Source organism: Neodiprion lecontei, chromosome 6 (genome assembly GCF_021901455.1).
Source record: "Neodiprion lecontei isolate iyNeoLeco1 chromosome 6, iyNeoLeco1.1, whole genome shotgun sequence".
NCBI classification, from domain to species: Eukaryota; Metazoa; Arthropoda; class Insecta; order Hymenoptera; family Diprionidae; genus Neodiprion; species Neodiprion lecontei.
The window spans coordinates 11,475,007-11,501,629 of NC_060265.1; the positions used below are offsets into that span (position 1 = coordinate 11,475,007).

Genomic DNA, 26,623 nt, shown 5'->3' on the forward strand with positions numbered 1-26,623 from the left:
GTTGCATCGGTTTGCTGCACCTATCCAACAAAACAAAGTTAATATACTTTAGTAGTGTCTGGTCGATTAACTCTTCTAACAAAAACTAACTTACAAAAACTCTTCTGCTCTCTCTCTTTCTCTCCCCCTCTCTTTCTCAACTTCTCTTTCTATGTGTGTGTGTGTATTCAATAATTGAAACTGAATTTTTGCCCTCAATTCTTCGAGTGAATTTTGCACAATTTGATATGACTCCATCAGTGTTTGTACCCAATATGTTGAGTCCAGAAGTTTGAATGAAAACTTGATCATTCAGTTCCCTTATAATTCAAGAAGTATCAGCACAGCTAAGAGTTTAAAGTTATAACTAGACGGTCGTAGCAATGCGTTTGAAGACTTGTCTGAATAAATCAATTTCTATTTTTAGGGACTTTGGATTAACCCTTTAATTGCACACGTGAGAATTCATAGTGGTGAGATTTCGTACCAGCAATAAGTGTCATTTTAGTGAATTTGGTGAGACAGATCTTTTTGTATAAACTTGTGTCTTACCAGTAAACCATTGTAATTTTTCCATTTCAACGTGACAAATTGATTCAACAAGAAATTTTACCAAAGAAAACATCTTACAGTTAAGAAAATCTTTCATTATGCCGTAATTATTACAGTTCGAAAATTTGAAATCCCAATTCTTACTGCATGGCATAGTGTTTAATTCACGAGTTAAGTGACCGAGGTGTGGAATTTACGGAAGAATCGTTTCTTTTCAATCAAGTTCAATTTGTTTCAATTATGTTTAATTCTGCCTAATTCGAAGACCTAAAGAATCAGAATTCAGTGAAAAGTTTTATTTTGTCACTGGAAAGTCGAAATTTCTACGACCACTTTCTCTACTAATATTTATGAGTTTAGAAGAGTAATAACAAATTTCAAGCTCTTTAATGACCATACTCAAGATGAAATCTTTTATTCGTAATTAAAAAGTTCACTTTTGTTTAGAGAAATTAGAAAAGTCGTGATTTCTCAAAAATCGCTCTGAAATTATTTTTATTTTATCTTTTCAGAAAACGGCTCACAGTACACGGTTGAAAAAAAAATTCAGTTCCATGATTTTTATGCATCTATTTGTGTTAAGAATACGAGTAACTTTTCTAATTCCCATACAATCTCCATTGAGATCAATGTTCCATTCTTTTATATCGCAATACTGTATCACGGTTAATTATGGGTCGAAGCTGATACCTAGATGATATTTCACCGTCGAAACCCACATTGCCCGTATTAAATTCGCATTATTTACGCAAGCCGATAAGCTGTAAAATGATTTGATACAATAACGACGTCGCATTGTTGAAGGAATGAAAGGTCGGATGGAAAAAAAAAAATAGCAAAGATAACATCATCATAAATGAATGTCAAAAGGATAATAACGCGGTTCGGCCGAAGCCGTACCTGCCATGCATTTGCCGCTGCTGGGGCATCGAGAACCGGTCTGGAACCCGAAGAGCCGCCGAGTCGCAGAGGGGGAATTAGGCAACGAATTGGAAGGAGTCGAGAGAGGCGAAGAAGTTGAGAATCACGTTCGCTTTGTTACACGGCACGCTGTGCTGCTGACCCAAATGATTGTTGCAAGTCCCAGTCCCAGCAGTAGTGCTGCTAGGTGTAGGTATACGTATAGGTATACCAAGAGTAAGCCTCGGGGCTTCTAAGCGGGGCGGCTTGCTGGCAGCGGCAGCGGCACATCGCCAGTGAGAGGAACCAGTGGCCACTGCTTCTATGCCCCCGAGAGTTGCGGAGGTGTCTGCATGCAGCTGCAGCGCGCGGTGTTTGTCATGTGTAGAAACCCCCTTGTTTAAATTTCTTATTTATTTTTTATTTACACTCCCGTCACGGGGGTGGAAAATGTGATGCGCGTGTCGTTAAGTATTCATTGAACTTCCTCCTCCTTTCCTTCGGCTTCCTCCTCTCCCCCGCCACTGTATCATTTTGACAAAGTTCCGAGTGTAACATGCCGAGAGTCGACGGGTGCGCGTTTTGGCGATTTTTTAAAACCTAACAAATCGCTCCTATTCCCATTATTATCCTGATGAGTGATAACATCGTTTTCGCACGTAGAAAAGAGGACCGGTATTGTGGAACTCGTAAATACCTGACAGTGTTGAAGTCTGTATCTGGATCACAGTGCGAGCTTGGGTTTGAGCTAAAAGCGTTTGGAGCGGACTTTGAACGACTCGGGTTCTTGCGCCGTATCGAAGACGTCCCGAAATAATCTGGTGCAGCGAGCAGCGGCTTTGTATATCCGGCATACGATTTCGGCCTAACGTTATCTATTGTCTATTAATAATCCTTTTTGTGGTATCGGACAACTGTTGGAAAGAATAAATAAGCGAACGCCGAGAAAAGATGAGGCTGCACGTGGCGCAGGATCCAGCTGCAGGTACCCCGGAAGATGATCAAAACTGATTAGAGGATCAGACACACGGTGAACCACGCGATGAATCTTACACATATGCAGTGAAAAAGTATAGTGAGACAAGTGGAAGCGGGATATATTTTACTAATAATATCCGTCGATAAAATAACCGAGTAAAGGGACAGACAGAGAGAGAGAGAGAGAGAGAGAGATTACACACTCACACACACGTGTAAGAAGAGAATTCTGCAAGGGAAACTTGGAGACATTTTTATCCAGGCGATGCGGTTGGCGGTGCGGACGACTTTCGAAGCCAGCAAGAAAGCCGGTCGTCTTCGTTAAACGCTACCATTTCCAGTAAGTGATGCGGTACCTACATATTCATATACAAGAACTTACATCCATTTTCAGAATCGCGAAAGGCGTGCCAGGCCAACGTTACGCCCTCGAAACGTATGATAATGTTTATCGTTGTTATTTTGGAAACGGTAGAAAGGAAACAAAAATTTTGACACAAAAATCGGCCCAATAGTTGTGGTCCTTAATGCATGAAGTTTCGCCGATGAACTTAACCGTTACGAAACGTAAACGAGCTCCTCGGTTTCGTTGCGTATAGTTTTACCCATTTCCAATTTTTTCAATTCAGTTAACCATCTCGGTTCCCACGCCATATTCAAGTACGTAAATGTCCTACTAAAAACAAGTCCGCGATGTCCGCGCGCTTTCTTGTTCCCTTGTTTCTCTCAGTTTCCGTTGCGAACAGTAAACTTGCAACAACACTCCAACAAGCTTGTCCACCGTTCCGTCCACCATGTTTTAGCAAATCAACATTTTTCTTCTTTTTCAACGTCCTGAATTTAGCTGTGATGAAACTGTCGCATGTTCGCTAATTCGCCCTCCTTCCCAACGCTAGCAACAATGACCTTACCTCGCAATTAATGCAATTAGCACGGCTTAATGCCTCCAGCTTGGGCTGTCAACTTGCAACCCACGTTCCCCGTGGTACTTGATATACACATTAAACGACCGCCAACCGCACGCGTGGGTCACTGCATTTATTGCTCACTGTTATACTGCATATACAATTTTCGCGGACACGCTTGACAAGGTCGTGAGAATTTTGCCAAACGGTCCTACGAGTTCCGCGTTTTTTTCAGCATGTTCATTCCTTATTCCCACTTTCAGCTTCTGACATACTTCTCTTATGTTATTACAGCCTGTCAGCTCGTGTCACAACTTATTCAACGCTTTGTGTAAGCTTCGCTTCTCAGTACCTTGCAAATAAATTCAGAAGGAAAACATTCGAATCGTTTTTCAAATTCTTTTTCAATTGCCAATGGGAGCATCACGCGTTCTACAGTTTTATATTGTTATCAATTTCATTCCGATTTTAAAGTTTTCCCAGCTTTTATGAGAGAAAGTGAATTATTGGACGCTCGTTCCAATTTCGTACGCGTATATCGCGAATGCGTACATACGTGCATGCGCTCTAGTCGCCTGCGACCTTTGCCACCATTTATTAAGCACACAGCATGATTCTGTTATAGCTACAGAAAGCATAGTACACACACCTTAAAAATTTTCTGCCTCACATTTCCTGATCTCTTACATACCCACGCTGGTTTGAAAAAGAGAAATTCCGCAGTTGCGCATGTTTTCACCGAGCAATCTCTTCTCCGGCATCTAAAATGAGCGGCAAGATACTAAAAATATAAATAAATAAGCAGTAAAGTTGATCTATTGCATACTTCTTCGCCTAGCTTTATTTAAATCCCAGTTTACCTCGATTTGAGGTTTCGGATAAAGATTATAATAACTGTAAACGTACATAACATCTGCCGGTAATTTAAAATTTATCGTTCGACATACGAAACCTGAAAAAATATTCTCGACTCGTCGTTGATACGAGTTAATATAAAGAAGTTTTAGAAATAGGCTTACCAAAGTTATTTTTATTGAAATAATTACACCCATAAGGCTGCACGCCTTCGAATTGCGAGCCAATTGCCGTCCTTTTTGCCTATCGTGAATTGTACCATCCGAAGGTATATTCGTGCCCATAACGCATCCAGCTACTGGATAAAAAAAAAAAAAAAAAATAATACGAACTTTTGCAGTCCGTGGATAGCATAAACTGAATCTTATATGTCGTCAGCTCCTATTATGCTGAACCCAGAACAACCGTGAAATATAACGCTACGCTATACTATAAGTATATGTCGTCTTGAACGCTTGCCTGCGTCCTGTTTTCACGACCTTGGACCCGCGGGTATAAAGCCTCCACATTCCAACCGAGACAAACGACACACCCGCACTGCGATCTCACGATCCTTAGATCCTCTCGATGCGTGCAATACCGTATGCTCGGCGTTGCATGACCGCTAATCGAACTAGGTGCCAAGTATGACTTCGTTTGTCATGAATATGCATGGGTACGCTGCCTAATGTAAAAGCCTACATCTTACGACGTCGCGTCGTTGAGAAGGGCCGGCGTATAACATACCTGCGGGAGGATTTAGGAATTCGTGGACCATGACGTACGCTTTTTCAGAGATCGCGCAGAGCCCGCAGCTAAAGAACGCGAGCGGCTTAGGGGTCCTGAGAACCACTGATGGTACCATTAAAGAAAAAAAAAAAAAAAAACTCTTATTTGTACAGAGCTTGTTTTACCTTCTTTCTGTTTTGCTACCCGAAATCGGGCTCAAGTTTGGGCCGGAGGAATTTTATCGACAAAGAATGCTCTTTTCTCAACGCTAAACAAGTTCAATCGGTAGGGCATATTGTACACATATACGCAGCGTAGCGTATGTGTGGCTAAACCTTCGGTCTTAAGACGCTTGGTCTGCAGCTCTTCGTTTTAACGTCGACGAAAAGACGTCGCGGCGCAGTTGTGCGCCACTCCACAGTCTCTCGATACGTATTTCAAGTGTGCACCGATATGCATGCACACTTATGCCCATACTCAAACGTATAAGATGCATTTATTTGTTATCTTAGTCGTGGAATGCGAGGCGTGCGATCGTTTCGAAGCCCAGGCCTCGATGCTTCTCTATCGTGTTGGTAGTTTTGTATCGTGTGTGCAGATTTTCTGCATCCTTGAAAGTTCACGTTGTTTACGGAGCTTATTTTTCATGTTTGGATGAAATACGGAGGAGTGAGTGCACCTTAGGGTATTCGCTGCACGACTTTCGAATTAATTGGAATGCCTTAAAAAGTTCATGCTTCATTATGGCTTTCCGCCGTGTGGAGTGCAACGAGAAGAAAGTTGTTGGGTACGGTAATCGTTATCCTGAATTATGACCACGTACGAAAAGTTCCTTTTGGCTCGCGTTTATGCGCTTTTTGTACCTTTATTTCTTTGCGCTGGTGGAGACTTATATTCATAACAAAACTGGTTGAACGTCCAGTTTAACTCGAGCACTGTAAACACATCTCGATTATCTCTGAAGATATGAGCAAGATACGTGTTTCCATGCGGTTACAAGTCTACAACGGACTGAAATAACGAAAAAAGAATGGCGTAGCTGAACTAACGATATGGTTGTGATCCAGTTTAGTATACAAATGTTTTTAGGTCCGGAGTTTATCGAATCATTCCATTATTGAGGTTCATTAAATTTGACCATCAATTTTTAATGGTAGTCTTATGATGGAACATCTTTCAAAAGTTGTCATGTCTTAGAGAAATCTGTTAGCATCATAGTTTTGTTTTATAAGTACTGCAGCTGTTGACTATAATAATTTGAAGTGTATAAATTATGTAAAAGTCAGATTTTATAGTAAGTCACTTTGCGCTGTTAGGTACGGTCAAAGTAAAAGCAATTGTTGCACCAAACCAGACAAAACCCGCTGCTCGTAATTAGATTCTAGATGTTTTTATCTCCGATCGTTTGTGAGTGAAACATGGATTTATTTTTTAAGACACTACCTGTCAAATTTATACGATTCAATAAATAATTTACCTTCTTAATCCAATCTATTTATATGTATAGACAAAATTGACAGAGCATAGCATTTTCTGTTCATCCGTGATCCGAAAGCACATTCTCTAAAGAATCAGAGTTGAAATAATCCATAATCTGGATAGTAGCATTGCAGTGAATCAATTTTCTACGGTAACTGTTCTCATTATACTGTGACACGATTACACTTCCGAGGACCAAGCGATTGCTGTACAAAATATATGTATGCGATAAAAAAGTGTTTTTATTCATCATGTACGGTACAAATGCCGTGCTATGACGTATACCCATACACTTGCGATATATATATATTAATACGGCAATTAAACGTAAGTCAGTACGCGGTTTACGATTATCTATGCAATAGTAATAATTAAAGTAAGTTTTCTAATTTTCCAACGACTTATGTACATATATGTAACGTTTGATGCAGGCGCTGCAGTTAGTTGCTCTATCCGTACTTGCTCGCCGACTGTCATTAGCTAACGAAACGTTAATTAATTGTAGAAACTAGGAAGTTACCGTAAGTGCAGCGTATATCGTATAAACATCCAAGCGTGGATTCCACAAATAGCTGATTCCTCATATATCTATATACATTTGCCTGTTCGGAAGAGCGCGCGTCCAAGAAGTTGTTCTATAGACGTATTAATGCACTGGTCTCCGGAACTCGACATCTTTCAACTTCTCTGCACATACTGCCACCTCGACTTTCTATTCGCTTCGGTGTTACCCGACTACCACGTTTACCTCAACCTCTTTGACAACTAAATTATACCTACCTGCTAGCTACGCCTTGCTTTCCACCTTGGTTCAAAATCGTGCTGCCTATTGTCACTGCCTCCAAATCCAGCCGTATTACAGATCAAAGGTGCTTCCTCGTTACTCGGACTTCTCGACCTTCGAAGCTTTTTGAAAAGCTCGACTACTGACAAAGTAGTCATATTAAGTCCACGGCTGGATCGTTGCAGCAGAACCCATCTCACATTTCAGATCATGGAATTTGAGGAGCCTTGCTTGATATACATACACTTACTGCAAAGAAAAGACCGTTACTGTAGCTATGTATAGGTATACTCGCTGAGGGCGTGAGCCGCGGATCATGTGGATGGGATGGTTGGACCAAAACGCGCATTTGCATTTTTTGATTACTTATTTGAATAATCGTCATCTCGCGCCGGACGAGCTTAGCATGCGTGTACGAAGCCTGCTCAATCTATATTCACGTCTCACGTACCGTCCGAGCAAAAAACTCACAGGCACAAAAATACCCACTTTCAGGTTACGTGCGCTATTATATACAGAGCAGTATCTAAGGCATACGATTTTGCTGTAACGTCTGTTTTTCCCTCGATCCTATTCCTCGACTTTATAACGCGCGATACTGTCCGCTTGATCTCCTTTTTGCTTTAGTACCCTACACCATCGGCAAGAAAAGATTCAATTACATTCCAATCTTGAGACTCGGTTACTTCAGGTAGCTTGTTCAACTATATCCACGAGTTTTGTTCAACGTATTTTTTTTCAACTATTATAGGTTTAACACAGTTTATATGATATTTACATCAGCTTGAGATGAAGCTGCGAACCCTGGTACAAGAACTTACCACAGATCCCTTGTGATTAAGTTTTTTTCTCACCGTATACAGGTACTATTTTTTACCAATTTGACCATTAAAGAAAAACATCAAACAAAAGGAAAAGTATGGTGGTTCTTCAAAATCTCGACTCAATGTTTATACTACTGTCCATTGCGATGATTGCCGCCACTACATTACAGCCATTGATCAAAGAAATGACTTTCCGACTACTGCAGTGCCGATCACAATTATTATAGCTATAAACTATCAAGGATCGTGTCGGTTCGCCAGACATTTTGATTGTGAATTCGAGCCGAGACTCGGAGCACTTTCACGTGCAGTTGCCTATATCGGTGTGTTTCTATTTAATGTTTATGCATATCCATATACACCGGGTATGAAACTTCTTACGTGCCCAGAAGACAAATGAGAGTAAAAGAATCCTATAAATGGCATAGCTGTCGTCGAACGATTTCTTCCTTGTTACCAGTTGGCAGTTGCTTGTCGGTTTTCCGGCTTACATAATCGCAGAATAGACGTATCAACATTTGCACCAACAAATTGCTAAACTGTACTGAAATGGCCTATCATCTAAACTTGGAAAGAACCTGCTGCATGAACGATTGTGCAGCTTACATTAGACGCAAGAGTTGACAAGAAGCCGCATTCCACGTCTCCTTACTTGTAGCAATCCCCAAGCGTTTCCTGATGGCCTCGGTATGTCAAGGGACGATATGCCGCCAATATCGATCTGGAACGAAAATATCGCATAATAAATATACGATGCTAAGCTTGATGTAAGCCGGTCGATCTTTCATCAAGACGATGTTCACGTATTCCCCCCATCGTTATATTTACCTACCTACTTTGGCGGAATTCATGTTTTTACTTGAGAATATCGTTCCTAATTGTAAGTTGTTTCTGGAAGAGGTAAAAAGAGCCTCTGCATGGTTGAGGAACTCCATGAACTAATGGAATTTTCAAACCTGCAGAGTTACCTGTGTAAAAATCAATGAAAATGATATTGCGTTTGAACGGTCGAATTACCTCGGTTCATGGTATGAACTTTAAGCCAATCGGAGAGTGCGACGGTAACAAGCGTAGTTGATCGTTGCTTGAAGACCTATACAACATCGTGATTCTCCACCCTTAGCAACAGACACTTTTCGCAATCTGTATCCATTGCTCTTAAATATTCAATTGAAAGCTTAGATTTTCACAAAAAGAATTTGCAAGTTTTTACTATTTTCACAGGTTTAAAGGCAATAATTTTCTCGCGAAAGTGATGAGGGACACTTTTTACATAATTCCTATACACTGTCTAACGTCTATTAATCAGGCTATGCGCCGAATGATCTTTGAGAGAGTGGATCAATACAGAAAAATTTACCACTCCTGGATATGTAACTTGGTATTGGACAATTTCTCTAACAGATATTGCCTCAGAACCAAATTTATTCAAGAAACTTGTGAGGAGAAAGGAAATATTATGTATACGCAGTCCAAGTTGGTAACTTTGACTTCACTAGACGTCGAATGAAAAATTGCAAATGTTGTATTAAACAACAAATTATGACATAATTTGCAGAAACACATTCTGAAGTAATTTAATTTAATAATTGGAATCGAGTACAATTTATATCGATTTTTATTACACTAAGAGAAAAAAGGCGTTAAATCAAAATAAGAAATTGTTTCGGTCAATCAAATGCGGAGTTCACGGGCGGCTAAACGAATATTTACTTATTACAACAATACAGCAATAAGTTGCACAAACTAAATAAAAAATATTAAGTTGAACGACCTGGATTATATAGTTAATATGAAAATTATTTTGTTAATCTGAATATCCTGCCTTTTGATCCAACAATTCATTTCAATGCAAGAATATATTCTGTTGGTTTAAAAAAATCTCAGTTAACGAAACTGAATGTTTAGTTTGATAAATCACAGTTAGGTACGAGGAACTGAACATTCAGTTCAGTCTAGTGTTTCAATCATCGATTCAAAGAACTTATTTGTTGACGTATCGTGTGCATAAACAAATGCTCAGGTTATAAAGTAAAGTAATGTTTCACGAGAATTATTATAAACTTCGATTGACAAGAATGACCATGAATCATGGAGTGAAAGGAAGTCCTGCAAAAATTATTGGAATGGTTCTAACCAAAAATAAAATTGAAATGTATAGCCTAATTACGGCAGTTGGCAGAATTTTCAGTAACGCAAATAACTTATAATTGTTCGCAAGTCGGATAGAACGCAATATTATTTTCCAATTGAACACCGCATGCTTTTTATCGGGATTTCAACCAAGGACCGCTCAGAAATACTTATCATCCTACACGAATTGCACACCTTTTTTTATATATTTTATATATTAGATGAACTATTGTATCCGATACGCCAAACTATCGCACAAACTTCGGGTTAACTTTTGCTCACTTAGATGACGAGATACATTTATCTCAATGCTACGAAGCTATTGCCAGGTGACATGAAACGATTTTGTACAAAACTGTACGGATTTCATCGGTATTTCAACAATTTGAAAGCAGTGAAAAAGTCGATGAAACAGTTCACTTATGGAATAAAATGCTTCCAATCAGCAAAATATTTATTCGACATAAAAATTTCGTTTGTATCATTGGCCCAACGCACTGAAAACTTAATTTCATCACCTTTATGTTTTTCCAGCTGGACTTTTGTGGTTCTCTTTCGACCAACGAAATATTCAAAAGTAGCTAAATTTATTGGCCTATTCGTGATTGTAGATAGATTCATTGGACTATTTGCGTGGAAATTTTGTTGTTGTTTCGACTGATACGTACATTTGAATCGGCAAAAGTATTTCCAATTATTCGAATTATATTCGCTGACTTGGATCAATGGAACAAGTGATGCCTACAAAATGTAGATTTGTTTAGGCTAAGACTTGATTTGTTTGTTTCGATCATCAAAAGTTCCTAACAAAAGGCATATTTAGTTAGTTCAACTATACGTATTGAACAGTGTATAATTTTGAACGTAAAGAATAAAAATCACATAGTTTGACGAAATCAATTTGTTTACTAAATCGCATGTAGGGGTTGATTCGAGAGGATCAAATTTGATTCCGCGGAATACTGAATTTTTCGACGGCAAAAAAGTATTTAGTTAAAGCGATTGCACGCGTTCAACCCTTCTTCAACCAAATCATTGAGTTCACACAACTAAATATCGTTTGGACGTATCAAATTTTCAATGAAATTAACCGCATAGTTCGAATAACTCGTTTCGTTGTTTTCACGTGACAGAATTTATTATGTCAGCTACGGTATATTAATTTTCACAAAATAATGATCAAAGCAACAATTTTCTATCCAACTAAATCGATTCGGTTAATTTAACGACTTTTCTCTCTCCGTGTACATTTGACTTTATCGAAGCACACGTAACGAGGTCATCTCGTGAAACTGCTTCTTTGAACTTCGAACACTGGACTAATTTTACTTTTCCGTTTTGGTTTCAGAAATGCGAAGCGAAGTTAGCGAATGGCTCGCCACGTGTGTCGGGTCACCTATATGCGTTCTATTGATTTCCTGGACTCTTTTGATCTACCAGAACCAGCCGTCGTCGGGTAAACGAAGAATCGATCTTTTAGTGGTCGCCGTACTCGCCCAGAGCCTCATTCACCAACTGGCCCTGCTTTTCTACGCCATTCTTAAGCTTATAAGACCAGTCAATCATTTTGGAGGTACGTAACATCGCATCGGTAAAAATATTCACCTCACAGTGATGTGGTTAAAGCGCGAGCGTTTTTCGCAAATATTTTCCATAAGGTCTTTACCAGTCTTTGGAATTTTTTTTATCGTCTTTAAACAAATCTGTAAACAGGAACGTAGAGATGAAAGTTGCTGAAATTATATTTATCATATTTCGATGACTCTGACATTTTATCTCTGAAACCATGAAAAATTTCGCAATATATCATGTAAGACATGAATTACAAAAAGTGTCTTGTCCGGTGGACTAGAACACCATACCTTTATATTTTAGCCGTGTTGAATTCGAATATGTGGTTAGAATTGTTCCATCAACCCCAAATTTTGAGTACTCCTGCCTAAAACGGTCGTTCGTCGACCTCGAACACTGCAAGATTTTTCGATGCGCAAGTTAGAGTGAAATACCCCACATATAACTTAAAATCTAGGGGTGGTGGAGCATGTCTGACATCAGATTCGAATTCAGAATAAACAAAAACATATTGATATGGTTGTCAAGTCCGGCTTACAATTGCAGCTTTCTTATAAGAACAAGTATCAAAAAAGTTTTTGGTATGGTGAAATTTCATAAAAATTTAGACATTTCCAGGATATATCAACACTTGAATGTTTGAAAAATGTTTCAATTTGAATTGAATCATCGCATGATTTTTTCGCACGGATCACCGCGGTGAAAAAAAATCTAAGTGGTCAATTGTTTATCAGAAATCAAAACGGTGTCGTTAAAAAAGATTCCAAATTTTTTCCGAAATCTTATTTAAGGACAATTTACCAAAGTTTTAACGATATCGTATTAACACACCTTACTCAAAAGCTACAAGGTTGGTCTTACATTAGAGTGAGAGTATCCACTGATTTGGAAAACCGGAAAACCTCAGGGATTTAACTTTTTCACAATCCAATGTCAGGAAGTATGGTAGAGACAGCTGTTTAACAAATGTCCAATCCACCTGAAAGGATTCGTTCATACATTATTGGCAACAGTTCTTTTTCGCTGTGTTTTTCTGCGATCGCGTCTTGTCTTTAAACTGGCATATAGCGAATACAACAAACAAGTCGCGACCTTGCCAATGAGTGTAACTCAAACTTAATCAACAGAACTAGACGAAGTGTTAATTGCTTTTACTCGCCGTGGGAAAGGACCAGATATGTTCAATTCCAAAAGAGTAATCTCCAAAAGGAATTTTTAGGAAATGTATAAATCAAGCCGCCTCATTCTGGAACAGGAAAATGTCCTCGTCAGGACTCGAGTGACCTTCTCCTGGTAGTTGACGGTCAACTAACCGTGTCTTCTGTTGCAGAATTATGCTCAACTTTGGTATGGATGCTGAACTCGTCGAGCATATTACAAGAGTTGTCGCTAACGACTATTGCAATTTTCGCGGCAATAAGCTGCGAGGAAGTGACGAAGAATCACCTGAAGTATCACTTGTTGAGTATGAGCATTCTGTCGGCCTGCATTGGCGTGACGGGTGTCCTGAACTTCCAGCCCGACACCTGCGTCTTCGTAGCCCACGAACTCTCGCCTAAGTACGGAATCTTCTTCAACTCCCTGCGAGGTCTGCTCATGTTGACGTCGATCCTGAGCCTCTTCGTGACCTTCTACAAGGACATATGCGCCAAACCGAAGAACGAGCTCCTGAAAAGCGTCTCCGACCTGTCTGACCTAAGCTCGAAAAATTCATCAGGGTTCGAGTGTCCTCAGGATCGGACGTGGGATCCTTCGAGTGTGTCCTGCACGAGCAGTTCGACGAACAGTAGAGCCTGCCTCAGGAAGAAAAAGGTGGTGGATGAGAACAACAGCCATTCAACGGTCTACAGCGTTCTGTTTGTCTGCTATATCTGCAACCACATTCCAGTGCTGGTAATTGAAATTTTTGAGTTGTATCTTGTGCCCGGTATTATGGTTACTCAACAGTTGACGCGCGTCGTTCGAATTCCGCCCGCACGGTGAGAGGGTATCTTTTTGCCAATTATTGCTCGCCAGGGCCAAGCCAATATTTCGTAACGCGGTTTAACTCGGCCGCCATGTAACGTTATAGGACTCGGAGCGGTCGAATCGCGAATTAAGCCAACCGTGAAACTTTCGACTCGCGTACGGCGTGCAAGTGGCTAAGCCGAAATTATATTACGCGGTAAAAAGTTTTATTCCTGATTACCGATCGGGGCGGATGGTGTTCGTCGAAGATCTCGGTATCCTTGAGTACCTCGAGGTCTTGAGATCGCATCGCGATTCGATCAGGTCGGATGTGGATTGGTTCGATGGTTGTGCAGCGAAAGGCCTCTCGAGGATGAAGCCATGCGTGCTTTCAGCCACACGTACCTATAATATCTCGCTTACGAGTGTCAGCGTTAAGTTTCGGATACAAACATACCTACTTGTACAAACCTCGCAACGTAATCAAGAAAGCGACACGATCGGCGCTAGCGCAAAAGAAGTAATTATAAAATAAGGATTTCCAATGACTGAATCCACCGGCGACGGAAGTCGTTGGAACCTTCGTCTAACCACGTATAGTATCCTGTAATGGGTACGCTCGTTGATTTTTTGTCGCCAAATCAAATGTGCGCGTGTATATGGATTCATTCTGTACCTCGGTTTGCCCGGCTATTGCCTTGACACCATCAAGCGTAGAGAGAACACGGATTAGAAAATAGTTAGATTTTCAAAAAAGTCTATACTACGATCGGTTTAACCCACCTGCAAGTCAACGGCATGTTATTCCTTCTTTTACCCGATTTCAAGTCTTACAGGCGTGCCGGCCAAGACCGACGGTATATTGAACTCTGTTTTACGCGTAAAAAAGAACCACATTTTTTGGATACTTCAATTCGACGAACATACAAATTATTTACATATTTTGACCGGTTCGTTCGAGTCCAACAAGTGTTGCTATTAATTTGAAACATGAGAAGTTCGTTTCGGTTAATGTAGCGGCAACTCCCGATACCTGTATCAATGCGAAATATATGTAATCGATGATGAAGTATTTTTATTTTTTTTTATTGTTCTTGTTTGACGTCTTGGATCATCCACTCGATACGTGACAAGTGTTTCGTGATAAATGAAAAATTGATCATCACTAGCTGTTATCAATGATGAGACGATAGTGTTTACGTCTTGTTGAATTAATTTTGATTGCAGAAAAAAGAATATGCAAATTGATTCTCATTATAAGAGAGTTCGTCCCAGCTATACGTGTGGCGTCTTTCAGTAGCGAAGTCGCGTTCCCATTATAATTCGTAAGACAGACAGCGACACGAGCCGTTATTTTGATCTCTGTGGTATTTTGGGTTCGTTGATCGAAGCAAATTCTTGTCTGTATAATTTAATATTCATACATTCTAACATAAAACTCATGCACGAATCAGATGAATAGTCCTACTTGCACAAGAAATATTGTATATTATACCATCATTTCTTTTGAAATGTATAAATTTCAATCAGGTATACGTGTAATATAGGTGCTTTTTGAATTAAGTGATTTCACATGACAGGCGGCATTGACAGGTTGATGATAATTGTCTTGGTGTAAATTGATTGCGAAAGAATGTCGACGGTTGGTTATTTTATTTTTTCTGTTCTCTTCGGTGTCTTGAACTGAATATAAAGGTATTTTGAATGAAGTTTTTTATAAATCGCCACATGACGAAATGCCTATAGAAACGTATCTACTGAACCAAAAACATATAGCGTGTGCGTCCGGAACCAGATTCATCCCGCAGTTCGAAAGTGTGTTTTGCGTTTTCACTTGTGCACAATTAAATCTACGGATTGTTTAAAACCGAAAGTTTCGCCTAGCAATTGCACCGTGCACTCGCGATGCTTCAGCGACACCTGCAACCGACTTGTTTCCCGTTCTAATTTATCATCAGGCATTTCAGTCAGCTATGTTCAAATTATATTTCTACCGCAATATAATTAATGCTGCCGCCACTGAAAATACCACGTTTGGCTGAACATTATTTGTAAATTGTATTATGCTCCGTGCTGCACGCGTGTTTGCACATAATGCAAGGGCTGACACGTGTTCATTACTATTGGGCTTGTGCGTGCGTGTGGGCTCGTTCGGGTTCGGTGCACAAGCACTGTGAGGTAGAATTAAATATGTTATATGCTTTCCCCGGCTTCTGCGTGTGCGTCTGTGTGTGTGGGAGGCATATCATGCCCGGCTACCTGGGCATGATTTGCAGAAGATAATTAAATGAATTATAAATTGAATCGAAACTCCTGGGAAACCCTCGCTTCCTAATTGAACTGCATTTTATTTCACATTGTTTTACCATTTTCAAATCGTTTTCCGTTGCACCGTTGTTTTCATTCATTATGATTTTACGTTTTTCTCTTCACTTTAGTTTTAATCTGAAAGCGAAACCTGTGAGTAACAATTTTGTAAGCGCGGTGCAACGGCTTGTACTCGCGGTGTTGCTAACTTGCTACGCGTATAACATAATGCTATACGCGCGGTATACCTGCAACTATCTCGACTCACTTTACGATTTCTCTCATTCGAAACTTGTAATTCTACGCGCATTACACGCCTGCGTATTCTACCTTAGTATGACATACCTCCGTGTACGGATAAACATAGAACGGATGATTCTGAATTATAATTAAGTTTATTCCGCCAAGGAAGGCGGCTCTACATAAGTTATTATACAGCTTTTAAATTGTTGATTTTCAACGGCGACAAGTATTTGCGAAATACACGAATAAAAAATATTTTCAATTCGTTTGCTTTTATAATGAAATCAATTTTGAATTTATCACGAGTTGAGGGAGTGAGGAAAAGTATATGAAATTCCTTTACAGGTGATCTCCATAAGACCGGAACTACTGCGAGGCTTTTGTACACCACAAAATATAGCCACGTGGCTACCGCTACTTCAGGATGTTTTACTTCCAATCTGTTTGGCAATTTTCGACAAGATGTTCTGCCACTACGTTGCCAAAGTTTACACGAAGCAGGATCACGCAGGGAAATTATCACACGGTAAATACGTAACTCGAATATTACAACAGTAGGAATAATAATGATACGCCAATTCCGTATTTCTCTACATTATTCGGTTTGTTCAAACAGCCTTCAACTTGGTTATCGCTTCTTCGTTACATTCTCCATTTACTTTTGCATCGTGTTTTTGTTCTTTTCGCCGAATGATCGCCGCCTATATATACCACATCCGATGATACATACCGTAAGATCATTTAATCGTTTACATACGAACAACTATTCTCTTTGCAATACACAAAATTGCGATCCGATTGTTGATCATTCTACCTACGTAGAATATACCTGCGTTCGAGTGCCAGGAGGAGTTATCTCTACATTTATTAACAGAACGAAACCGTATTGAAACGTTCCACTTGCTGCGAAGTTACGAAAGAATGTTGCCAACCAACAACAGTTATACCGTCCCTGCGGATGGAGGTCTAATGAAAAATAAAAAGAAAGATGAAAATTGATTGACGAGAGAATAAAGGCTGAAAAATTGAAAAATAAATTCTGTTTTGTACATATTTTTTGCGATACGGGTACTTGGCTTAATATAAATAAACAATTGTAAGTATAGGTATATTGTATATACTTATAAAGTTGCAGTAACGTCCATAATTTTATTGCCTCGTAAAATTTAACCATCAGCCAATTAAACTTGCCGCGCGAACTTTAACCGCGGAAGGTTCACGGTCATTGAAATAACAGTTCGCGGTGTAACTGTTATGTTAGGATCGTTTTAAATCTTGGAAGAACTTCTTTATATAATTTAATATCGGGAATGTTAATCGCTGCATAAATTACAAGCGAAATGATTGAAGGAAAAAAAAAATCACCTGAAACTTAAATAAATAATATGTATTCAAATAGGCGATATTTGGATATTACCTCGGTAAGTAGGCATCAACGCGAAACGAACAGTTATAATGAGAATAAGTTGTTCGATTCACCGGGTGATACCTATTTTCCTCCGGGCTGTACAACTTCGTTCATTTGAAGCTTTTTTTCGTACGTATAACCTACCTTGCAATGGCAAGCACGATACACGTACATAGCCCATTAAACGCGCTTGATATTAATGAGCATGACGACTGTGAACTGCTTTATTATACACGCATAGTTGTCTACAACGCGTATATAATAATATAGGTAGGCATGTAATGGGTTACGAAGGCACTGTGCATCTAATAACGAGCGCTGTGATCACGCGTAACGGAATATTAAGAATATTTCTAGGCCAAAATAGGCTTGCATAGACGTTTAACTCTTGACCACAAAATATTACGCACATTCCACTCGTGCGTAGGTTTAATATTAATTTCCGTAAGGGCACGTGACACGGCAGTTCGCCATTAGTGATGAAAAATATGTAAAAAGTTGGAAAGGTTAGTTTCATGCCTTCTCGTGGATTACGGTAAATTTGACTTATGATACCTACTATAGGTCCGTACATGCCCAAGTAAGGTAGGCGTTGGTGTCTTGAGATGGACAAACTGTGACTAACTGTGATTTTCATAGACGCTTTACTGCTGTTACTGCATATATACGATATTATAATATCTTCTATGGCAAAGTTGCATGACTTTTCTAATTCTTATGGTGCTTTCTTCGTCAACTGGGTTACTCTTTCAATCAAACTGTCAAATTGTTGAGCCTAACAGTCGTCCGAGTTCAACGGTAATTTTCATCTCATTTTCAAAATCTGGGGTTACTGTTCAAATAAAACATAAAAATTTGGGAAAATGTCACCGCTAGTTTTCTCAACTAGTGTTACAGTATTGTGGATCATATAACAGAGGTTCGAGAGGTTGACAGCAAAGTGGCCTGTATAGTTGACAAAGAAACCGTATATGTGGCTGCACTGTGTGATTGTTTCTATTACATGCCTATTAAGTTCAGCGTAAAACCTACTTTCGTCTGCGGAATTCTATTTTTGCTTCAGGTGGTATCGATGGAAAATTCAGACATTTCGAACAGGACGCCGAATATAAGTTGCAGTTAAATTTGAATCATGGCTTAAAATTTCCACTAACTAATGGGAGTCTCTATGGAAGGTTGCATAACCACCAAAATAGAGGTATATACTTTATTTCTTATACTATATCTAATGTTTTTTTACACTGTATGCATGCGTCAAACTATTTGTTTATAGATATATGTATACATGTATATTAGCGCGTTTCTGTGCGGTTTGTTTCAATCTCGTCTCCAAATTCCTATTGTTTTCAATTTAACGATTGCAAGGCTACAGGATCCCACAAAAAAAATTTATTGATGAATTTTCGAACCCTGAATGGATTTAACGTAGCTTCATCAAAAGATCATTCAGACTGATTCGGGTTAAAAAAGCTTCTTCCAAAATCCGAAGTCATAAGAATATTGACACGTTTTACGGCATGGTCATGAATATTTAAAAATTGGATTTTCAATTCCAAAGACTATCAGTAAAACATTTAGATATGGCCATCATAAAGTTGAGAGCATTTTTTAATTAATCCCGACCACTCAGATTCCGAAGTTGTGAAACTACTTAGCACTATTATTTTTATTTTCGTCAATACCGATTCGAATTTTTTTTTTAACATACATGAAGTGCTTAGTTTTCCTTTGTCTATTTTTAGCTAAACTTGTGAACCAGATAACTAATAATTCGTATATCCTAATAACTGAGAATGCCAAATAGAATTTTTTCTAACGCAGAGATTCAGTTAAATACCCACAGATCAAAAACGGTGCCTCGGAAATATATTTTCCATCGATATATGAGAATGAGACGGTGGACGTCGTAACGACAGTTGTTTATCTTCACTTCTACGCACAATATGCTTTTTCCATTAATTCCTATAACACGACGCGGTTCTTGGTTTTCCAAGCTGACAAAAAATATGCCGACCTACATCTTGACTGCAGGATGATTTTAAATTCAAGATGCGTTACTGCTAATTTGTTTACATGTTTTGAATTTTAACCGGTACTAATCCAGCTAAGAGAGAGAGAGAGAAAGAGAGAGAAAAAGAGAGTCCCATATATGTACTCGTAACTGCAGCAAATCTTCCGATCAAAGTTCATTCGATAAATCACGAATCTCCTCCCATTTATAGGAAGAAACGGTACTATAACGATGGGAATACAGCACTATCCAAGGTCACAGTCTCACGATGAAAATGCCTACTCGTCCCTCCCGGCGGAATTGACCTCGTTCACAAGTTCGACGTTTGAGCCCCGTAAAGACTCGAGGATAGGCTCGCAGAAGGGAAAGGTATCGAGCGACCAGCAACAGCAGCAGAAGCCGGACAGAATACGGATAAACGAGAACTTCGAGTTCGGCAGCAAGCGGAAGATCAGCAGCACGGACGTCTTCGGTCAGAACATGGAGAACCTCGTGCAGCTCGACGACGGCGTCACCGCGATCGCCAGGCCGGGATCCGGGCCCGGAAACGCTCCTCGAAATCACTACATAAAGGGGAGTCTGGGTCAGATATGCGAAGAGGGTCCTCGTCTTCACGTTCCGAAGGTCACAGTCGGCCTCGAGAATTGTTCAAGGCTGGAGAAAAGCCTGGACGCAAAATTCAAGTACAACTCGTGCACGGAGATTCACGAGATACCGAATCGCGGCAGGAAGCCGATGCGCCGGAACCAGAGCTTCGACGAGTCGAGCGGAAACGCGGTTTGCGGCCTCGAGGGCGACTCGAGGACCTACGTCAAGGGCAAGGGATGCTACCCCTCCGTCTTCGAGCTCCATTACGGCAGCGTCGAGGCCTCCGGAGGCTACGACACCTCCGACGACGAGAGTTGCGACCTCGACGACGAGTTCCGAGATTTCGGAGACACGATTAGCTCCTGCAGGAGTTGCTGCTCGGTGACGACCGTCGCAAACGATGACTTCGAGTTTTACCAACGTCAGGAACCCGCGAGGGTGGATATCGGCGGATCGAAGAGAACCGGAAACTCCGATGCCTGCAGCAGCATGCGGTCATTCACGCCGAAGATTATAGACAAGAAATCTTCCAAGTCTTCAAAAACTAACGCTTCCGCTTTTGCCGATAATTCACCCGGCTCGAGGAACGCCCGGAATCTTTCCAAGCCGACGATACATTCGTATCATTTGAAGAATAAAATAGCCGCTGGATACTCGATGAATGATCTCGACAAATTAACTGTCAGTAACAAAGATCTTGCTCTATCCGTCGAAAGCCTTCGCAACGTATTGAAAGATTCTGGTATCAGTTATCTGGATAACGGAGAACTTTGCAGGCACGACATAGGCGGCTCAGCCCCTGATTTCAAAAGAATATTTGTCTCGGAGTTTATCTGAATTGGCTTAATTTGGAAATTATCTCGAGGCGTGATATTTGCTGTTTTGCCTTTTTACGCAGTATCGTGTTGTAATAGGGTTGTGTTGCATATGCAAGTATATGTATTATGTATGCATTATACGCGTATACTGGGTAACTATTTTCACATTTGAATATAATATGATCGATTGTCTGTATTCGTTAGGCGTTCTTTTTTTAAACGTGTAAATATGTCGTGTATATTTGTACTTTATTATTACTACTATTATTAGTATTATTATATATTATTTAAATAAAGCATATATCGATTTTTCTTCATTTCAAATGTCTTATACCATTATTAATAAAAGCTCCGTATACACACGTCTCTGTTGTGAAAAGTTTGCGGGTGAGTGTTTGTTATTTAAGCATGTGTTTATACCGTTATATTATAGTGTATCGTCTTGCGAGTGTATTATGTACATCTGGAAGATTACTAAAAGTATTTAATATCCTACGCGTAGAAACTACATCGACGTACTTTCTAATCGGTGAAATATATATATATATATATATCATATACCTATACATATTTCCCGTACCACGTGCTACATTGAATTGTTCTATACGTATCAACGACTGCGCATGTCACGTAAAACTCCATTATCATTATTAACTGATCTTTCGAAAACTGACGTCGAAACTGTGGACCTAATTTATAGTGATGAAATTATTCTTATTTTAAATGTAGAAAATGGAGTTTGTTATGCTTTTCTTGGTCAGGGTTCTCTTTAGTAGAAATTTTTCAACATATGTTTCTCGATAAAACTTGTTCCTCGAACAAAGATTTGCACGTTGCAACGATCACGTCATCATACATTGATCATAAATGCGTCACGTGTTATAGTTACTCAGAAATTCTTTACGGTTTGTTTAGATCTTGCAACTGCAGTGTTCTGATAATTTCTTAATGTGAGTAATATTATAAAATATCTCTGCGGCAAGTAAGCCTATGATAAAATTTGAAATATGCGTACCTGAGTAGTCATCATTATGCATATGGATACAATTGTCTGCCAGTTTTTTTTTTTTTTTAATTTGAAAAACTTAGAAATCCGTGTAACTGGCAAACGCAAATTATTCGTTGGGCATAAATTATTTGGATTTCGCTTTTAGAAAAAAAATGAGAATAAAGATGATAACAAGAATTTGATTCTGAGACGATTGCTAGCATAGCGCATCTGAGCCTAAATTTCTCCCCGAATTGCTATAGAACTTACCGAGAATATTTATTACAATTTTGAAGCACCTGACGCAAAAGTATAAAGTGCAAGTAATTATTAAGAAGCGCTTTAAAGTAGTTTTGAAAAGTTTCAGATAAACAATTTTCTCACGCTGACAGAATGCATTTTATTTCTGCGTTTTGCTCAAAATTAATTCTAAACTTCTAAAATTTTCAGCAATTTCTCCGAAGTGTTGTAATTTTTACTTACAGCGAAAATTGGAGAAATGACAAACTTCTCGTTCGTACACTATCGGAACAATACGCCAGGATCAACGTCGCACTATGCTATATATCAAATGGGATTTAACCATCTATTATATCGATGACCCCTGATAAAATTCGTCTTGTATTATACATAGAAGTTAACTGTTTTATCATCAGGATCCGTATAGTTACTTGAATTACAATCGTCACGCGAGAGTTAGGTCTTTTATAATCAGCCCCTCTAAAGTTGAGTGAATTTTATTAGGGATCGTCGAATTATTGGCGCTGTGGTACAAGACGTGAAATTCCATCTACGACTTTCATCGCTCCATTGATATGACGCGATTGGTGGTAACAAGATTAGTCCTAGCACACGGATCTTGATCTGCAAGTCTGTAGCGAAACACGTTATCGAAAATAATCAGCGTACGTGCAAGCGCATATTGCGTAGGCACACATACACGCAGAATAACGTTGAGCGAAGAACGAGGCGACGTTTGAATGTTCCGGAGTCGGCAACGCGCAGCCGCGGCTTGGGATTCAAGCTTCGTTGGCAATAGCCTACCGTACTCAAAATGGCAGAGGGGTCAGAGATTGTTCTCTTCGATTTACGGACTGTCCACGACAATTTCGACCGGGCATTAATACAGGACGATGACGTCGACATTAAAATGTACCTCGCGGCCTACAACGAACTTTACAAGTGAGTTTAAGACCCTTCAATATCCATACTCTGAATATTTTCCCGGGCCAAGGTTACTTCATAGTCTGCTGGCGCTGACAGCCAACAGCTATCTTTACGCCTATGGGACCCGTGTTAACTGTTGGGACCACGTGACACGTGTTACACGTTGCCGATTAGGTCGAAATCGAAACGTTCGAATTTCAACTACCGTTGTCTATTTTTCCCGCAGATTCTTTCAACTTATGGGCTCGGTATTCAGCTTTGTCTCTTCGGACTTGAAACAGAAAATAGACATTTTGGCCGAGCTGATTTCCAAGGATGAGGAAAATTTTGTCACAATAAAATCGATGATACAGCATGAGACGGAGAATAATTTATTACAGAAGGCAGACTACACGAACGGTAGTCGTACGTTACTGAGACTCCACAGAGGCCTGGGTAAATAGATCGAGCTTACTAAAAGTTTTCATATTTTCAAATTCTGAATGATGTAATTAACGCATGTGAAACTAGCGCGTTCGATTCCTCCGCCATATTTCCATATTTCTAACTTAATTGAGTGAGATATTTGTCGCCTTTGAATTTCAGACTTCATCTCGGAATTTTTACGACAATTAGGCGAGTTGTCGGACGGTGATAAAACCTCGGCATGCTGTCAAGACGCGTATAACAAAACACTTGCCAAACACCATCCATGGATTATACGAAAGGGTGCGGTAGTTGCCATGTATGCCATGCCGACAAGAGAACTTTTATTTAAAAAGGTATGCACCCGAGAATTCGACTTTAGTGAATATGATCAGACCGAGTAGTTTACCGATCTGAATCTCTTAACAAATTTATCATTCATCCAATCTCTTTATCGATCGTATTTTAATGCAAAAGAGTGATAATTTGGTTATTTATAGGTATCTTGATTATGTGAATTGCTGACACAATCGATCTCGTATACTATAATGCAAGTATATAAAAAATCTAAGTCTTCATTTCTTGACTCGAGTTCATTTAATCCTCTCAGTTTAGAAATTCTTTAAAAAAAAGTTTTACGAAATGTTACATTGTTGGCATATATTCGCAACAAGCTTATAAGTAGAGAAATCAAACTCAAACTTGAATAGGCCTGTAGAGTAAAAAATTCAATTATTAAAAAAAAAAAATTGATCTAACCGTACATTTAAATCCTTACACTATACGCTTCGATATTTTTTGGTTTGATTGCAAATTTTTTTTTTTTTTTTAACTTGAATTTATTATATCGTGAGACACTGCAGTTTTGAAAATATTTAACTTTTTTTTTTAAAGTAACATTATATACACCAAGTTATAAATCTACAATATTTGATATTAAAATTTAAACGATAAAATATGGTTGAATGAGTAAGATCTCCAATTGCTCTTTTTCCAATTTTAAATATTGAATTGTCCATCACGGAGGCAAAATAGGGAACGTAAGTTTGCAATGTTTGTCATAGGTGAACCCAAGACGCATATTGCAAATACGCGGCAAAAAAGACTGCCTCCATAGTGTATACAATACTTGAATCAATGATGGAACAAAACTATGGATTACAAGTTTTTGTTTGTAGCACGGTACAAAAAAGAGCACTTTTTAGTACTAGGGGGTAAAAGTGCTCTTTTTAGTACTAGTACAAATGTTTGAAACGATTACTTTACGTACGGCATACAGCCAAAAAAAGACGCGTAAACCATATTGTGTTACATAACAGTTATTTTTTAGAATTCTGTACAGTTCCTTTGTTTATAAAACAGACCTCGCCAGGATAAATTTGTCTTAAATGCGGATTCATTTTTTAATTCACTTCGTAATAATATATTTCAAAGAAATGCACAAATGATAAGTATGATTTTATTCCCTTGAACTGGGATCTGAATTTTCAGTTATTTGAGGTGCCCAAAAAGTATTGCGCACGATTTTTCATCAGTTTTGTTTCTATACCTTAACGGAAAAAACCTCAACTCGGGCGTAAATTCGTACCCCTAAGTTTTTTCCTATGAGAAATTAGCATTATCTATGGGTTGGGGGTTTCTTCCGTGAAGGTAATTAATGAATGCCTCGGAATTCCTTCGTCTTACGGTTGTTATTTTCAAATATAGTATACCGTCTTGAAGCATTAAAAATTAAAAATCTTCCAGTAGATTAGCGGTTCTCGACTTTTTACTAGGTGACTATTTTTATCGGAAAATGGACGCTGTGAAAAAGAATTATTATAACATGATATAATTGAGCCTTTTCTTGAATCAATAAGTCTTTCAAAATATTTCAGACAGCGATAGTAATCGGCATCCGCAATTTTCTTCAATTAAACCGAAAATTTATCATATTTGTATCACTTTGTATGACTTTGTAGATAATGTTAAGAGCACTATTTTTCAAGTATCAACATATTTGTAAATTTTCACAGGTTTGCGGAGACAACGTTCAACGTAACCTAGATATATTACCAAAAATGTTACAAGTAACTGCCGACGTATTCAAGAGGACGGATAAGCTTTACGAAATTAATAACCTACATGCTTTGCCTTAAGAATACAGAATATGTATTATACATACATATTGATACGCATTTCCGTATCTGTTTTAAATTGCCCGAACTTCCCATAAAAATACATGCGTAAGGGAAAAAAAGGTGTCAAAACGACGTAATTGACAAAATTTGCAATTACAAACCGCAATCGTTCACCGCAACAAAACTTGAGCTTATCTTTATAGACATTCACGTGACTGCACAGCCGATTAAATTCCATCGTCGAGATCCCAGAACCCTAAATTTTTTCGATTATAATATTGAAATGCGCCACTTTGCCTTCCTTGCAAATGATTCATTGCAGTTGATTTTCAATACAAAATGAGAACATTCCTTTTGTGATATTATTCTGTATAAAATTTTTAAAGTAAAATAAAAAAAAATCATGACACACATACACGTATACATTAACGTAAGTTCATCTGCATCGAATATTTAGCTCAAGACTCACTAGCTGAAACATAGTACAAAGCCAAATGCGCACATAATTGGTTTCCTGCGGTGATAAAAAATATTCGCTGATTGTATCGCACAATGACGTGTATACTTAATTGTAATTCTAACCACATTGCTCCCTGCATTAACACCGAATTCACCGCCGCTGTCATATGATTATCGCGTCGATATAAGCATTTTGATTACGATGTTAAGTATACCGTTATCTTATCTTCAAGCGAACCACTCTGCTCTGTTGTAAAACGAAATTAGAAGTAATGCTCTGATCGACAGAAATTAAATAAAATAAAGAAAATGCAGAGGAAAAGCAAGGAAAAGTAAGTGTTTTACAAAAAGACTTGGAGATATGCAAAATGCCATTCCAGTTCCGTGGTGGGCATTTTTTGTTATTTTTTCTTTGCTTATTCCCATATGGATACTTCAACAAAACGTCATAGACAATTTTATTAGTTTCCTGAAGATTTCGGAGTTATTCAAA

General features: G+C 38.9%; 2 protein-coding genes across 4 annotated transcripts; both read left to right on the plus strand.

Moving 5' to 3' along the window:
- The first annotated feature begins 1,658 nt into the window (after positions 1-1,658).
- Positions 1,659-21,502, plus strand: LOC107224527. Of its 2 annotated transcripts, XM_015664611.2 has the most exons (6): positions 1,662-2,749; positions 11,446-11,670; positions 13,000-13,562; positions 16,512-16,692; positions 18,638-18,772; positions 19,797-21,500. In XM_015664611.2, exons 2-6 carry the CDS (start codon positions 11,448-11,450, stop codon positions 21,008-21,010), a joined length of 2,316 nt encoding a protein of 771 aa, XP_015520097.1. In that variant the 5' UTR covers positions 1,662-2,749; positions 11,446-11,447; the 3' UTR covers positions 21,011-21,500. The 2 variants fall into 2 exon arrangements, with proteins under 2 accessions (XP_015520098.1, XP_015520097.1); XM_015664612.2 differs by lacking the exon at positions 18,638-18,772 and having other exon boundaries at positions 1,659-2,749; positions 19,797-21,502.
- A 1,337-nt stretch (positions 21,503-22,839) lies between these two features.
- Positions 22,840-26,466, plus strand: LOC107224530 (ceramide-1-phosphate transfer protein). Of its 2 annotated transcripts, XM_015664619.2 has the most exons (5): positions 22,840-23,161; positions 23,373-23,581; positions 23,732-23,907; positions 24,052-24,101; positions 25,567-25,606. In XM_015664619.2, exons 1-4 carry the CDS (start codon positions 23,034-23,036, stop codon positions 24,058-24,060), a joined length of 522 nt encoding a protein of 173 aa, XP_015520105.1. In that variant the 5' UTR covers positions 22,840-23,033; the 3' UTR covers positions 24,061-24,101; positions 25,567-25,606. The 2 variants fall into 2 exon arrangements, with proteins under 2 accessions (XP_015520105.1, XP_015520104.1); XM_015664618.2 differs by lacking the exon at positions 24,052-24,101 and having other exon boundaries at positions 22,845-23,161; positions 25,567-26,466.
- Positions 26,467-26,623: the final 157 nt, after the last annotated feature.